Consider the following 12,699-nt stretch of genomic DNA (forward strand, 5'->3'; position numbering starts at 1 on the left):
AAAAAAGGAATGAAGTTTTTTTTTTTTTTTTTTTTTTTTACCCTTTCAAAAACCAGTCTAATAAATTCTATACTCATATATGGTGGACTTCATAGAAATTAAAAAGGTGACTTAAGCACAGAAACAAGTTCTCCTGAAGTACTGTTTATCTGTTTATTCTCATCAATAGAATGCTTATCTACATCGGGGAACATGCCTCCTGCACCACACTTTAAAAAAATTTAACAAAAACAAAAAAAAACACACAGTCACACAGCCGTCCAAATTTACACAGTCACACTCACAGACCAGACTCAAACGCTAGTGTGGCAACGCTGAAACATATCTACCTAAAATATGCTGATTGAACAAAATGAGAAAGTAGTTGTCAGATGTGTACACTCATAGAAGTCCAGCTAAAACTAAATTTTAAAACCCGAATATTGACAACGGGTAAAATATAAAATGCTGTCTTTTCCTTTTTTTATTATTTTTTTTTTTACACAAACTCTTTCAAAAAATCTCCCCCCCATTCAAATATTACACCACCCAGTCCTGACTCGCCCTCTTTCTAAACCCCCTCGAAGTGTAATATAAGCCAACGAGAATTGCAATACAATACAGGCACTGGAGAAAAACACCATAAGAGACAAGTGAGGAGGATGAGATGCATTCGGATTTCAACCCATCCCCAGTCCAAACAATGTCTCCAAAAACAGCATTATAACTCACATCCACTATTATTGAACAAGAACAAAGATATAAATCATAACTGTTTTTTTCAGCATTTTCCGTTTCTTAACTTTTGTAATTGTTTGCCTTTTTTATTTTGTACTGTCAACAGTGTGCCCTCAGTGAATTAGAAGACGATTTGATGCAAAAAAAAACAAAAACAAAACCTAACTGGGAGCTCCTTTTAGTCCCTTCAGCTATTGTTACTAACCCGATTCAAGTAACCGCTACATAAAGGTGTCAAGTGTTTGTCTTGAAGCCCCTGACCGTCCACTTTCTGCCTCGAGCACTCGGCCCGTTAGCGTTTGATCAAACCTTTGGGTAAGATCGAAGCGCACGCAGCGGGAAACAGCAAGGGGCTCCTTATCTTCTCATATCTTAACTGATCCAGTAGTGTGACTGTTGTGAACAGGCCAATAATATGGACATTTTCAAACATCTTGTCTCAAAGTGTAATACAAATAATGGTGTGACACTTGTAGTGAAATCATATTCCAACTAAAGCTCAGAAACGGTTGGACCTTTCCCTTCTCTGCTAGTTCCTGCTGTAGTTTTGAATGAAAAATACAAGGCAGGATGAGAACTTCAACTGATTCTGTCTCTGATATATACTTGTTGGAACTATGATAATGCATATATTCAGGGTTTTTTTTTGTTGTTGTTGTCACTAGCTACCTATCATGTTTCAGGACAATTAATTTAGCATAAAAGATAATGGGTTGTTTGGCATAGACATAGGTGGTGGAGTGTGTTGGTGTGAAGATTAAAAGACCTAAAGAGGAAAAAAAATAAAAGAAAGATCCAAAATAAACAGTTATTGTAGTATAAGAAAATACTTCTTTACAGTAGATACTAGATGATGAAAAAAAGGTCTGCACAGCTCCTACTCCTGGTTGTAAATGTTATTGGTTTGTCCATGTGTGCAGGCCACAGAACATAATGGTCTGTTTAGGAAACAGGTGTAAGGCAAACTGTACCTTCTCTGCTGAGAAATATACATGATTTACAGTATGGAAGTTGCCCCCAACCATTTCATGTGTTCACTTACAACAATCAAAACGAAACAGAACATAAAAGACCAGTCTTCTTCACCACCTCAGACATCTGGCAGCTTCAAAACACCTCTGCGCAGTCTGTCAGTACATTATCAGAGCATTTTCATAGATATTGGGATGTCTTTACTCTTGCAGTTTATTGTTGCGCCCACGCACGCTGTAAGAAGCAAGTGTGACAAAGGCAACTGTGCCAACAGGGGTCCTCTTTCTCCTGTTATGAGATATCAGGGAGGCAAAGCCGAATTCCCAGGAAATGACATCCGAAACAATGAGACTATCCCCGTGTGTTCACTCCGCAAGGGGAGGAGGAGGGTGATGGTGGGACAAAGCAAGCTGACTGCCCATCCAGCGTTTGTACTCAGTCCCCGAGGGCCCGTCACATCTACGTACAGTCTGTGTCCCTCCGTGGTGCGTGGTCGCCAAACCTCTCTTTAGAGGAAGTTTACATCATTCAAGTTTTTTTTCTTTTTTTCTTTTTTTTGCAGTTGCGTTTCAGTTGCTGCTCTCCTCAAAACAGGTTCTCCTCAAAGATAGCCATTAAGTCACTTTGGAAATTCATGTCGATCGTTGCTGCCATCTGGAGAGAGAAAAGAGCCACTGAGCATTTCCTTTACATTCATTACTCCTTATAATACTCTGTTAATGCTTCTGCGTGTGCTCAACTTGAGATTTGTCGTTGTAAACTTTATTTTGAAAGGTGCTTTATGAATAATGCTCACTTTGTAATTTACTATCATTTCTATTACATGGCAATTTGGCATCATTAAACTCCATAAAACTAAAGAGTGCTTAAGATAATTATCTCACCGCTTCTCGCCGCCTCCTCTCCTGCTCTCTGCGACGTGCTAGCTCCCTCTGTGTGTCTAGTGGGTTCTGTGTGGCAGCCTGTGGTGGTGTGGGGGGTTGAGGAGGCTGCTGAATGGGGGCTGGCTGGGGCTCCGGCTGCGGCTGCGGCTGCTGCTGTTGTTGTTGTTGTTGTTGTTGTTGTGAAGGAGCTTGGATGTGCTGCTGCTCCATACGCCTGCGTGGCTCTTCGTGAACCCTTCTGCTTGGCTCCATGATGTCCTCTTCATCTCGGCCCCTGAAAGACATTCAGGCCAATAATTTGGTGAGATACTTTTCACTGTGCTGTATCGGGTTCACAACTATGCAAGAGATATCCTCAGAGCTAAATCAGGTGCCATTCTAGATGTCTCACAGGGAGATCTCTCAGAAACACACGGGGTAAGGATCTGTACAGAGATGTTTTAGCTCAAGGAAACAGCTATTGTTTACTGCACAGTAGAACTTTGCTCTGTTTTATCCAGTTATAGTAAGTCTGTGGTGCGTCAGCCAGTGGAACATGCTTATCTTTTGCAGCCCAGCTGTAGAGATGATGGATTATTTATAGTCACTGTATGGAGTGAGGGAATGTATGGGTAATGAATAAAATGAACCGAGGCCCATCTGTGGCACAATAAGAGTAGACGCTCATATATAGTCTCTGATGCCAGCTGAGGACTGACATCACACTCCACCAACCAATGCACTGATTCTAATATTTTCTGGTTCAAATGTGGACATCTGACACAACCCCCCCTGCAGGCTTTAGTTACTCACGTCTTAGTTGCTGTTGTGGTCCTACAATATGGCCACTAGAGGGCATAATATGTCACCTCATAGGGTTTCCTGTGTCTTATTGATCATCTGGCAACCCACACGAAAACATTTGCAGTCATCCAAGTACATTTTAGTTTTTAATTTATGCCTGGTGCTGTGCTTTACATGTTGAGACCTTAACAGCGTTGATGTTATGATACAATATCTGATTTCTTTAGTTAGTTGAGGCTCTTTGAAGGTTTGCTTAACAAGTCCCTCCTGAGGTAAACACTGCAGCCCTCTATATATTTTTTCTCCAGTCTTCTTTCTAGACAACCTTACCGTAGTTTGTCCTGCTCTCTGCGTAGTCTGTCTTTCTCCGCCTGCTCGGCTTGGGCCTTCAGGGCTTTCTCCCTCTCCTCCTTCTCCCGGGCAGCACGACGGAACTGCTCAAAACTGTCACTCGATGACTTCACTGCAGATGAGGGCGTAGATGTGGACTTTTGTGCCAGGCTGGCCCATGAGCCCATATTCTTGAGTTTCACATCCTGTGACAAAACATACACAAAGAGAGGAGAGCCACATTATTGATCAATCATGATCCAATCAAATATCTTGCAAGATGCAATCGCATAAAGTTCCTATACAAAGAAATGAAAAAGATGTATGAGATTAAAAAAGCGTTTACTGCACCCACCTGTACTTTTTTGGGGGCAATGGGCGCCTTGGACTCCTGCTTGAACTTATCCTTGTCTTGCAGAGAGGAGGGCGGCCCACTGGGCTCAGAGGAGCGGATGACAGGTCGTGAGCTGTCCATAGACTTCACATCTGCAAAACATCAATACACACACATAAACAAACAAGCATAGTCTCAATATCTTGTGCAGCTTTTTCTTCTTATGCATTTTGACCACAGAAAGGAAAAACAGGAAGTCTTGGTACTCACTCTGTTGGCCGTGGCCTGGTTGAGAAGGTTTGATGTCAGGATGTTTGTGATGGTCTGGTCTCATTGCAGGGTTAAATGGCTCTCCTCTCATCACTGGTGATGGAGGGAGTTTCTCCTCCTTTATCCCAACTTGACTCCCAGGGGGTCTCTGCTGCATCACAAGCAAATGGAGTCAGAGTCAGACACAGGCATGTGGAGACATAACGTAAACGCTGCACTAAACCCACTAAAATACTGTGTCCAACCTTTGCAAGTTTCTCACCTTTTTGGGTTGCATGTTGTGAGGTGGAGACTGGTGAGACACAGGTGGGAACTGGGGAAGTTGAGGGGAATGCATCATGAGAGGCGAAGGGTTGTCCCTCATGAGACCTGTCAATGGGAGAGAGGGGTGTAAGTCTTCAGCCTACATTATTCATGTGGACAGTTTTTGCTTCTACAACCAGTTACGCAATACATATTTGTATGATCTTCTCAGACTCACCCGTGTTGTAAGGGTCTGCCTTGGTCGGGCGAGGGGAGGGCTGTTCTTGCTGCTGGATGATCTGCTGTGCTTTGTTGGTGGGCATGGATATTTTGTGTTGTGTTGTCTGGGACTGACCAGCTAGTCCAGGACCCTGCTGGTAGTTCAGTTGCTGCTGTTGTGGCTGCTGTTGCTGCTGCTGAGTGTGCTGCATGTGGCGGGCCTGGTGTAGAGGCATCTGTTGGGGCGGGGCCTGATGTGATGGGGCTGGCTGAGCCTGGGAATGAACAGGGAGATGTGGAGGAGGCAGTGTGGTCTGAGAGGAAAGCTGAGATTGTCCCTGGACAGACTGCAGGAGAGAGGTCTGTCCTGGTGGTTGTTGTTGGTGCTGCTGCTGCTGCTGACGAGCCTGCGCCTGGAGCGACTGCATGGACTGCTGGGGCTGACGGGCTTGCTGGAACTGCTGTAGGTATAATTGTACTTGGTTCAAAGGCGTTGCAGAGCCTGGCTCTTCGTCATCCTCCAGCAGCATCTGGGGAGGCTGGGAAGAAAGCAAGCCCTGGGGTGTGAGTGTTGGAGGGGACATGGGCCGCTGGTGCAAGGACTGAGGAGGGTGAAGGATCTGAGAGGGGAGCTGGTGCTGTGGTGGTGCTGCTGACTGGGGCTGGAGCTGCTGCTGCGGTGGTTGTTGTTGTTGTTGCTGCTGTTGCTGCTGCTGCAGGGGTGGCTGCTGTTGCTGAGGAGGTGCTGGTTGCTGCTGAGGGGGTTTGGGATGAAGAGGTGCTGCCTTGTGGCTGGGTCGAGAAGGCTGCTGAGGCATGGAACTGTGCAAAGCTATGGATGCATAGTTCCAGGAAAGAAAGAAGAAAGAAAATATAATGAATATGTATTTGTTGTCACAAAATTATCTCCCCTAAAGTAGACATTTATGTGTGGTTGGGACACTTAAGGGTGAATTAATCAACCAATGTAATGTTTATTCTGCTATATATCTAGACTTGATGTGTGCCAATATTGAAAACTGCATGGGGACATGGGGGTTGCAGGAGACATTATTCATTATTCATTAGTATTGGACCAGTCAAAAGTGCAGTAGCCTGCATACAGTCTTACCTGGAGATGGGAGGATGGGATGCTGGTTGAGGAAGGGGTGGGTCTCAGGGGACACTGGACCAGCAGAATGAGCGTTGAGGTGTGGAGGTGCAGGTGATGAGGAGTTGCCGGTATGGTGAGACAGATGCATGAGGGGCTGGCCGAAAGGCGGCAGGGACTCAAAGCTTGTCTCCAGTAACTGGGAAGACTCCAGAGCAGCTACAGGGGGAACTATGAAGCCTGTAGGAGATGGCTGCTGCTGCTGCTGCTGCTGCTTCAACTGACTGCTGGACTGAATGCCGGCAGCTTGGGAATGAAGCACAGCCTGAGGAGGGCCGCTTTGAATGTGAAGATGCGTCTTCTTCCCCTCCTTCACAGATGGGCCCTTCTTCTTCTGCTGCTTTATTATTCCTGAAAATAAGTGAAATAAAGATTTGGTAATGAACTTTGTCCTCTCGATTATGGGAATTTTGAGTGGTCAAATATGCAGCAAATCACCTGTCCCATCAGCTTCACTGTCTGTGCTGGAGCCACTGCTCTCTGAAGAGGATCCAGTCTTTTTGAAGGTAGCCATGGACTCCACATGCTTCTCAACTGAAAAACAACAACAATGATGTGTTCATGCATTTTCATAATAAAGCATTAAATGTGAAATTACTATGAGCAATTTCCTTATGTCACATTTCTAAATGAACTAGAGAATCACGCTTCCAAAGACTGATCAGTTCCTATTACTGGACTTACCTGGAACCTTTTTCTTCTTACGGAGGCAGGAAGACACATATCTCTCCAGCTCACGCAGAGTGGAAGGCTTTAGCGTCTCAAAGTCAATCTCAATCTCATCAGGGTTTGAGTTTTTGAGTGAGGGCTCTCTGGACTGGATGATATGCACTACACGGCCAAGCTTGTCCCCAGGAAGCTTGTTGATGTCCAAGCTTAGCTGCCTCTTCTCCTCATATGTCATAGGCTTGCACTTTTCCCCTGTAGCTGATGACCCAGCTGCCCCCAGGTCATCTTCCAGGCTGGGAAGTGACTGCAGGTTGGAGGGATGACTGCTTTTCATTCCTTCCTTTTTACTACAAAAGGTAAAATACATAAGAAGGTGGATACAAAATGAGTAAGGGTAATAATGAATTGTGCAATGGCAAGCTAATGGCAAAAGAAACATTAATATCCAGGAGTTGCTCTAACTGACTGCAGGACACAGAGAAAGTTTACACAAATGTAAAACCTACCTGGATTTCTTCTTGGGAACAACCTCTTTGTTGTTATTGTTACTTGTCTTGGTCTTCTTAGAGAGCTGAGAAACGGGTGTAGCATCCTGGATCTCATCTACAAGAGAAGGCATACTTCCCTTCTTCTTATGCTTCTCTTTTTTCTTCTCCTTCTTCTCCTTCTCTTTCTCTTTTCTCTTTGGTTTGCTCGCTTGTGGTTGGGACAGGGCAGCTAGCTGCTCGTGGACAGCCTTCAACTGTACGAAGAGAAGAGACCAGTTCTCAACAAATGTAACAAGGGTTGGACTACAAATTTGCAGCCACTCCAAACCTTCTTTGGTCACTGACCTGTTCTTGGAGTTCTGCCAATCTCTGTGCTCTCTCCTCTTCAGAGTCATCCGTGGAAGACTCAGACTCAGAGGACGAGTCACTAGAGCTGTCTGAAGACGAGGCAACGTGGGCCAAAGGAGGCTGGGGCTTAACAGGGGCAGGATGGTGAAGTGTAGGAGCTGGGGGAGAAACCAAAGGCTTGCTCTCAGGTTCATCTGGCATCTTGGCAAATCGCATCTCGAAGACATCCTATAAAATGAAAAGAAACAAAACAAGCAAAGCATGATGTATGTGTGTGTTTGTAGGAACACTCAAAACACAACAAACAGACATTTTTAAGACAGATTTTTGTTGCAAATGTAAACTAAAACAAATAGTGATACATTCTAATTTATTGCTCACTTTTCTCTGAAAATGGATGCTTGTAAGTCAGTTGATACATGAAAAGATAATTAGAATTACAGACCTAATTCCCAGTAACACTACAACACAGGGCAGTTAATACATTGCAAGAATAATACCCTGTAACTATAAAACATGGATTACAAACATTTTTGTATTGACTATTATACATTCATAATTAATGAAATAATGAAAACCATGATGGCTGATTTCAACTTATCCATTTGAGTCTACGTTGATGAACTGCCTGTCATTTGTACTACTGCTTTTTCTAACTAACATTGTTTGCATGTTAGACTATATTTACCTGCAGCTTGCGTGCCATAGCTACCACCTCGTGGTCTGGTGGATTGTATTTGTAGCAGTTGGAAAACATTAATCGTACGTCAGCAGCAAACTCCTGGGGTTCCCGGTATTGCCTGTTCTCCAGCTTGACCTATTAAACACATCAAGGATAATAATTAGTTGCCATGCCACAAATCCTCTCGTTTCAATATATTATGGCACCGTTTACAAACGAGGCAGTCTTCAACACACCTTGATGGTGCTGAGGTCCATTGGATGTTTGATGATATCGTGATAATCGTGTAGTCCCAGTGCATCCACATCAACAGGTTTGTAGAATGGCCAGGCGTAAGCAGCGTGTTTTTTGGACAGCATATCTCTAACCAGACTAGCACAGTAACCCAGCTGATCCTGTGGTTTGGGGCTATGACCTCCACTTGGTCCGCTAAGTCCCATCCCCATGCCTATGTGATGCTGAGAGTCTGGAGCATCCTTCTTCATCAGTTTTGTAGGCCGGGTACTCTCTCGCCTGGGTAGTGTCTTCCCAGATTTGGACTCTGCTGGTGAAGACTCACTCAGTTGGTCATTTGCTGTGGGCGTTGTAGTGTCTGCTTTCCTTTTCTGGCTCTTTCTTTGCTAGATAGAAGTGAATATAAAGAAAGCAGACAAATAGGGCAAAATGGCAAAGAAATAAATTATTACAATGAGATGCCAAAACTTAACCACACCTGTCTATGTTCACAAACATGGTCAAAAATGTGCCCACCTGCCCAAGCATATATCCCTGTGTCAATCACACTCACTTTGGTCATGGTTATAGGGTTCTGCAGCATGGGGGCAGTGCTCTGGATGGATGCTGGGGGAAGGGAAGTCTGAGCAGGGGGAGGCACAGAAGTCATGATGGGAACTTGAGGAGTGCAGTCTGATTGGCCCAAGGAGTAGGGAGCTCCAAGCTGTGGAGCATGGCTGGATAACGTTGGGGGCATGTGGGACGTGTGGGACGGCAGGGTCTGCATCAAAGGCTGGGGAGGTAGTGAAGGCGGGCCCTGCACTGGTCCTCTGGTCTGCGGTGCTGCTGAGAGGTTTGACAGACCACGCGTTTGAGGAGTCGTGGACGAAGGATCAATGATGGCCCCTGGTTTCAAGTTCAGACCTTGATGAGAGAACAAGATTGGATAAATATCCTGTCTCACAGAGGCCAGCTCTAAGAACATGAGTTTACAGAATAAGATATTGTAAAGGGACAAATCGCGTACCTCCGTCTCTGCGGCCCCGGCCACGTCCCTTTCCTGTCATGACAACAATCTCAGTTTCTTCCTGAGGCATTTCTGAGACCTTTTGGAGGAAAGCCTTCTCTAGAGCCTCAGCCATTAAGACTATGTCATCTCCAGGCTGCAGGGGGAGACAAACACTCTTAGCAAAAGTGGAGGCATATCAGAATATTTGGCAATTAATGATAACAATGGCTTCAGTGTATATTACCTTGTTGTATATGTAGCAGTTGGTAAACATCGTGCTGAAGTCTTGGATACATTCTTGGGCATTCCAGTAGTAACTGTTCTCAAGCCTTTTCTTGATTGTTCCCATGTCCATAGGATTTTTGATTATTGTGTAGTAGTCCTGAAAAGGTTGCATATATTCTCTTTCAATTAAGCAATACTTAGTTTTTTCAACAATGTTATTATTAACTGAAGTAGGTAGCTAAGTTTGGATTTCACCCATCATCCTGTCAGTATTTTTATCTAAATAAATCTTAACCAGTGTACCCTAATCAACTCCTGTCCTGCACACACAGACCTGCAGCTTTATACAGAGGGCAGAGGAAAAAGTCCCAGCCCACACCGCATTTGAATGTTGATTTAAGATTTGAATATCAAAAGTATGAACAAAGCTTCAAACTATTTGTTAAATTACCTAATTTATATACTTTTTCAGGAATAATATAAATTAGGGCACTTGTTGAATCGTTTCAGCCCTGCAGCATAGTATCTCCCTCTCCCCTTTCCTTTCACTCTTCAGCTATCACTATCTATCAAAGGCAATAAAAGAAAAAGAAAAAGAAAAATGTGGAGATTCAGCAAAATACAGAGGAAAAGGCAGCAGGCACGTTTGACGCACATTTCAGTTGACAAAATGTAAAAAAACTTGTTTTGATTTGGTGTATAATAGCTGCACATTATTACAATCAGAGAATGTAAGAAGGGAAGACCCAGTTGCACATAGTAAAAAACATAAAATATCTCTAATCAATATGTAAGATTTATACAGATGTACAACTGAAATGTGTAGAAGCACATAACCTGGTGGCAATTTGTATGTGATGCCTAATGTGTACATAAACTGTTTTTACACGGAGACAAAATCAACACTCACAGGCAGGTTAAGTTTGACTGCGTCCACTGGTGAATGAAAGGGCCAGGCAAACTGGTGCTTCCACAGGGCCTTCACCACCATCTTGAGCAGGTACTGCAGCTGATTGGTCTGGCGCTTTGGCCTGTCGGGATTGATGTACTCTGGGGGTGGGGGGTTGCCCGTATGCTGGGCCTGCCCCTGGCTGCTGCTGCTGCCCGACATCTGCGCTGCATCCAGGCCGTCCCCCATTCTAACAGGGTAGGGCGTGGGCTCGGGCCCCGGAGCTGGAGCTGGAGCTGGAGCAGGAGTAGTGGTGTTGGCAGGACACCAGTTCAGTCTTGGCCCCGGCACAGACTCCACTGACAGAGCACCGCTGATCCCATTGCACTCCTCGCTGGACTCTCTGGAGAGAGAAAATGATATACTGTCATTATCATACGAATATATATCAAAATGTATCAAAGAGCTCTGATTCCTTTTGTTAAAAGGAATGATTCAATAATAAATCGAGGCACACATGACAAATCATCTACTCAACAGTTTTAAAACTATAAATATAATATAATAAATCAGTGAACAAGGTATGCTAAAAATGCAGTTAACCATAAAATACAGTTGTGTTTTGGGCTATCTAACTCTCACAGCTAACCACGCATTTTACTGACAACAAACATTACTGATATTTATTCATTCAAAAGTATAAGTGTTAACTCTTTTAAAGACTTTCGTCATTCAAAAATGACACCCAAACAGATCCTGCACTGTATTCAGAAGAGCTCAGATATTGTTGAAGTTTAGGTTTGGCTCTAGCGTGCGTTTGTGTGTTCTTTTCTTGTAGATCTTTGTCTTCCCACTCTGTCTCAGGACCTGGGAGTGTTTAGGGATGTGGGCGGACAGGGGTGGAGGGTGTGTGTGTGTGTGCGTGGTGTGTGCTGTGTGTGTGGGGGGTTGGGGGGGGGGGCGGTTTAGCCGTCATCTGGCAGGCCTGCAGGGACTTGTGTTCCACTACGCCAGCGCTCTCAGTCCCATCCCACATTAATGTTCCTCTCCCAGGCAGATCAGGGACATCACATTCAAGTTACACACAAAGGGCTTGCTAAGACAACAACAAGGCCAAAAAAAAAAAAATCAAGGAAATGCTCTGGACTAAAATAAACTGGGGAACAAACAATGTTCTTGGAAAAAAAGGCACCGATCACAAGGTTGTGCTATTAAAGGCCTCTAATAGATCCAAGTTAGTTTCCAGTCTCACACACTGAACTCTACCTCCACAACAGGCCTTAAAGATAAAACACACACCACTTATAGATCTGTGACTAATTCGCCATTCTTGATGAGTTCACATTCGGAGAAGGAGGGAAGCAGGTTTTGCACACCACATGATCACCTCCCCCCCAGGCACTTCAACAGTGAGAATCTGGACTAACTGTCCAATATGGCTGAATGCACAAACACATTGAAAAGAAACAGTACTTGTCTAACACAGATGCTACTTTTCTGGCTGGAAGCAAAAAGACCTCAGAAAATAAGACCAAATAACGAGCACAGCACTGTCTAGCCCCAAGGCAAAGAATATGCACATCTAGTCCATAGCTTATTTCCATCAATACAGCAAAACTGAACAGCTATCGATTATTATTATTTAACAGAGTATTCGACCATCGATAACCCAGTGCTCTGGACAAGAAAATTATTTTGCTTTATTAAAAAGACGTGAATATACAAAAGAGATAAATAAGCACAGGTCTCTTAAAATGAAAAACAAATTGGCTTTTAGCAGTTCTTCCAGGAATTTCTTCAGCAGTTGGGGAAAGCTTCTTGTTGTACCTCCACTATAACTGGTTTGTGGAGTATTACAAAGAGGTTAGGGCTGGGGCGATAAATCGGATTATCCATTAATTAGAATTCGTAGTTTAAACACGATTTATTTTAGTTTTTCCCTTGACACTTCCACAACACCGCGCTCTCTTTGGGCTCCGTAGGGTCAGAGTGCGCCTGACCCTCCCACTTCTCACAGATACACACAACATGGCAGCCCGAAACCAGGATGAGCTCGTCCCCAAAAAGGCACAGTGTCGTCGGTTGTTTGCGAACTGGTTTTGCGTTTTGTGGGCGTCCGACAGTGAACAAACCACGACCCACTGCAAAGTTTGGTTTGCAAAACTGTTGCAACCAAAGGGTAGCAGTACGACATGGCATGCAGCCGAGTCGGAGAAAGTGCTCTCTGCGAGATATACAGGACCGCAGCCCACAAAACACCCGCTAAAAAACAGG

The 12,699-nt window shown here is 44.3% G+C and overlaps 1 protein-coding gene across 1 annotated transcript in view; it reads right to left on the reverse strand.

Annotated features, from left to right (window-relative positions):
- Nucleotides 1–787: 787 nt before the first annotated feature.
- Nucleotides 788–12,699, reverse strand: part of brd4 (bromodomain containing 4) — a 25,745-nt gene continuing 13,833 nt past the window's right edge. The window contains exons 2-19 of the mRNA XM_035654519.1: nucleotides 10,447–10,828; nucleotides 9,556–9,693; nucleotides 9,330–9,465; nucleotides 8,877–9,226; nucleotides 8,326–8,709; nucleotides 8,096–8,224; nucleotides 7,405–7,635; nucleotides 7,078–7,313; nucleotides 6,587–6,918; nucleotides 6,341–6,436; nucleotides 5,864–6,253; nucleotides 4,772–5,584; nucleotides 4,553–4,659; nucleotides 4,291–4,441; nucleotides 4,042–4,172; nucleotides 3,687–3,892; nucleotides 2,574–2,847; nucleotides 788–2,343 (exon numbers count right to left, since the gene is read on the reverse strand). Of these exons, the coding sequence (XP_035510412.1) occupies nucleotides 2,275–2,343; nucleotides 2,574–2,847; nucleotides 3,687–3,892; nucleotides 4,042–4,172; nucleotides 4,291–4,441; nucleotides 4,553–4,659; nucleotides 4,772–5,584; nucleotides 5,864–6,253; nucleotides 6,341–6,436; nucleotides 6,587–6,918; nucleotides 7,078–7,313; nucleotides 7,405–7,635; nucleotides 8,096–8,224; nucleotides 8,326–8,709; nucleotides 8,877–9,226; nucleotides 9,330–9,465; nucleotides 9,556–9,693; nucleotides 10,447–10,674 (4,401 nt within the window). The 5' untranslated portion in view covers nucleotides 10,675–10,828 and the 3' untranslated portion in view covers nucleotides 788–2,274. The remainder of the gene's footprint in view (nucleotides 2,344–2,573; nucleotides 2,848–3,686; nucleotides 3,893–4,041; nucleotides 4,173–4,290; nucleotides 4,442–4,552; nucleotides 4,660–4,771; nucleotides 5,585–5,863; nucleotides 6,254–6,340; nucleotides 6,437–6,586; nucleotides 6,919–7,077; nucleotides 7,314–7,404; nucleotides 7,636–8,095; nucleotides 8,225–8,325; nucleotides 8,710–8,876; nucleotides 9,227–9,329; nucleotides 9,466–9,555; nucleotides 9,694–10,446; nucleotides 10,829–12,699) is intronic.

This window comes from Morone saxatilis, unplaced genomic scaffold (assembly GCF_004916995.1).
Source record: "Morone saxatilis isolate NCDOM2014 unplaced genomic scaffold, NCSU_SB_2.0 Contig14, whole genome shotgun sequence".
NCBI lineage: Eukaryota > Metazoa > Chordata > Actinopteri > Moronidae > Morone > Morone saxatilis.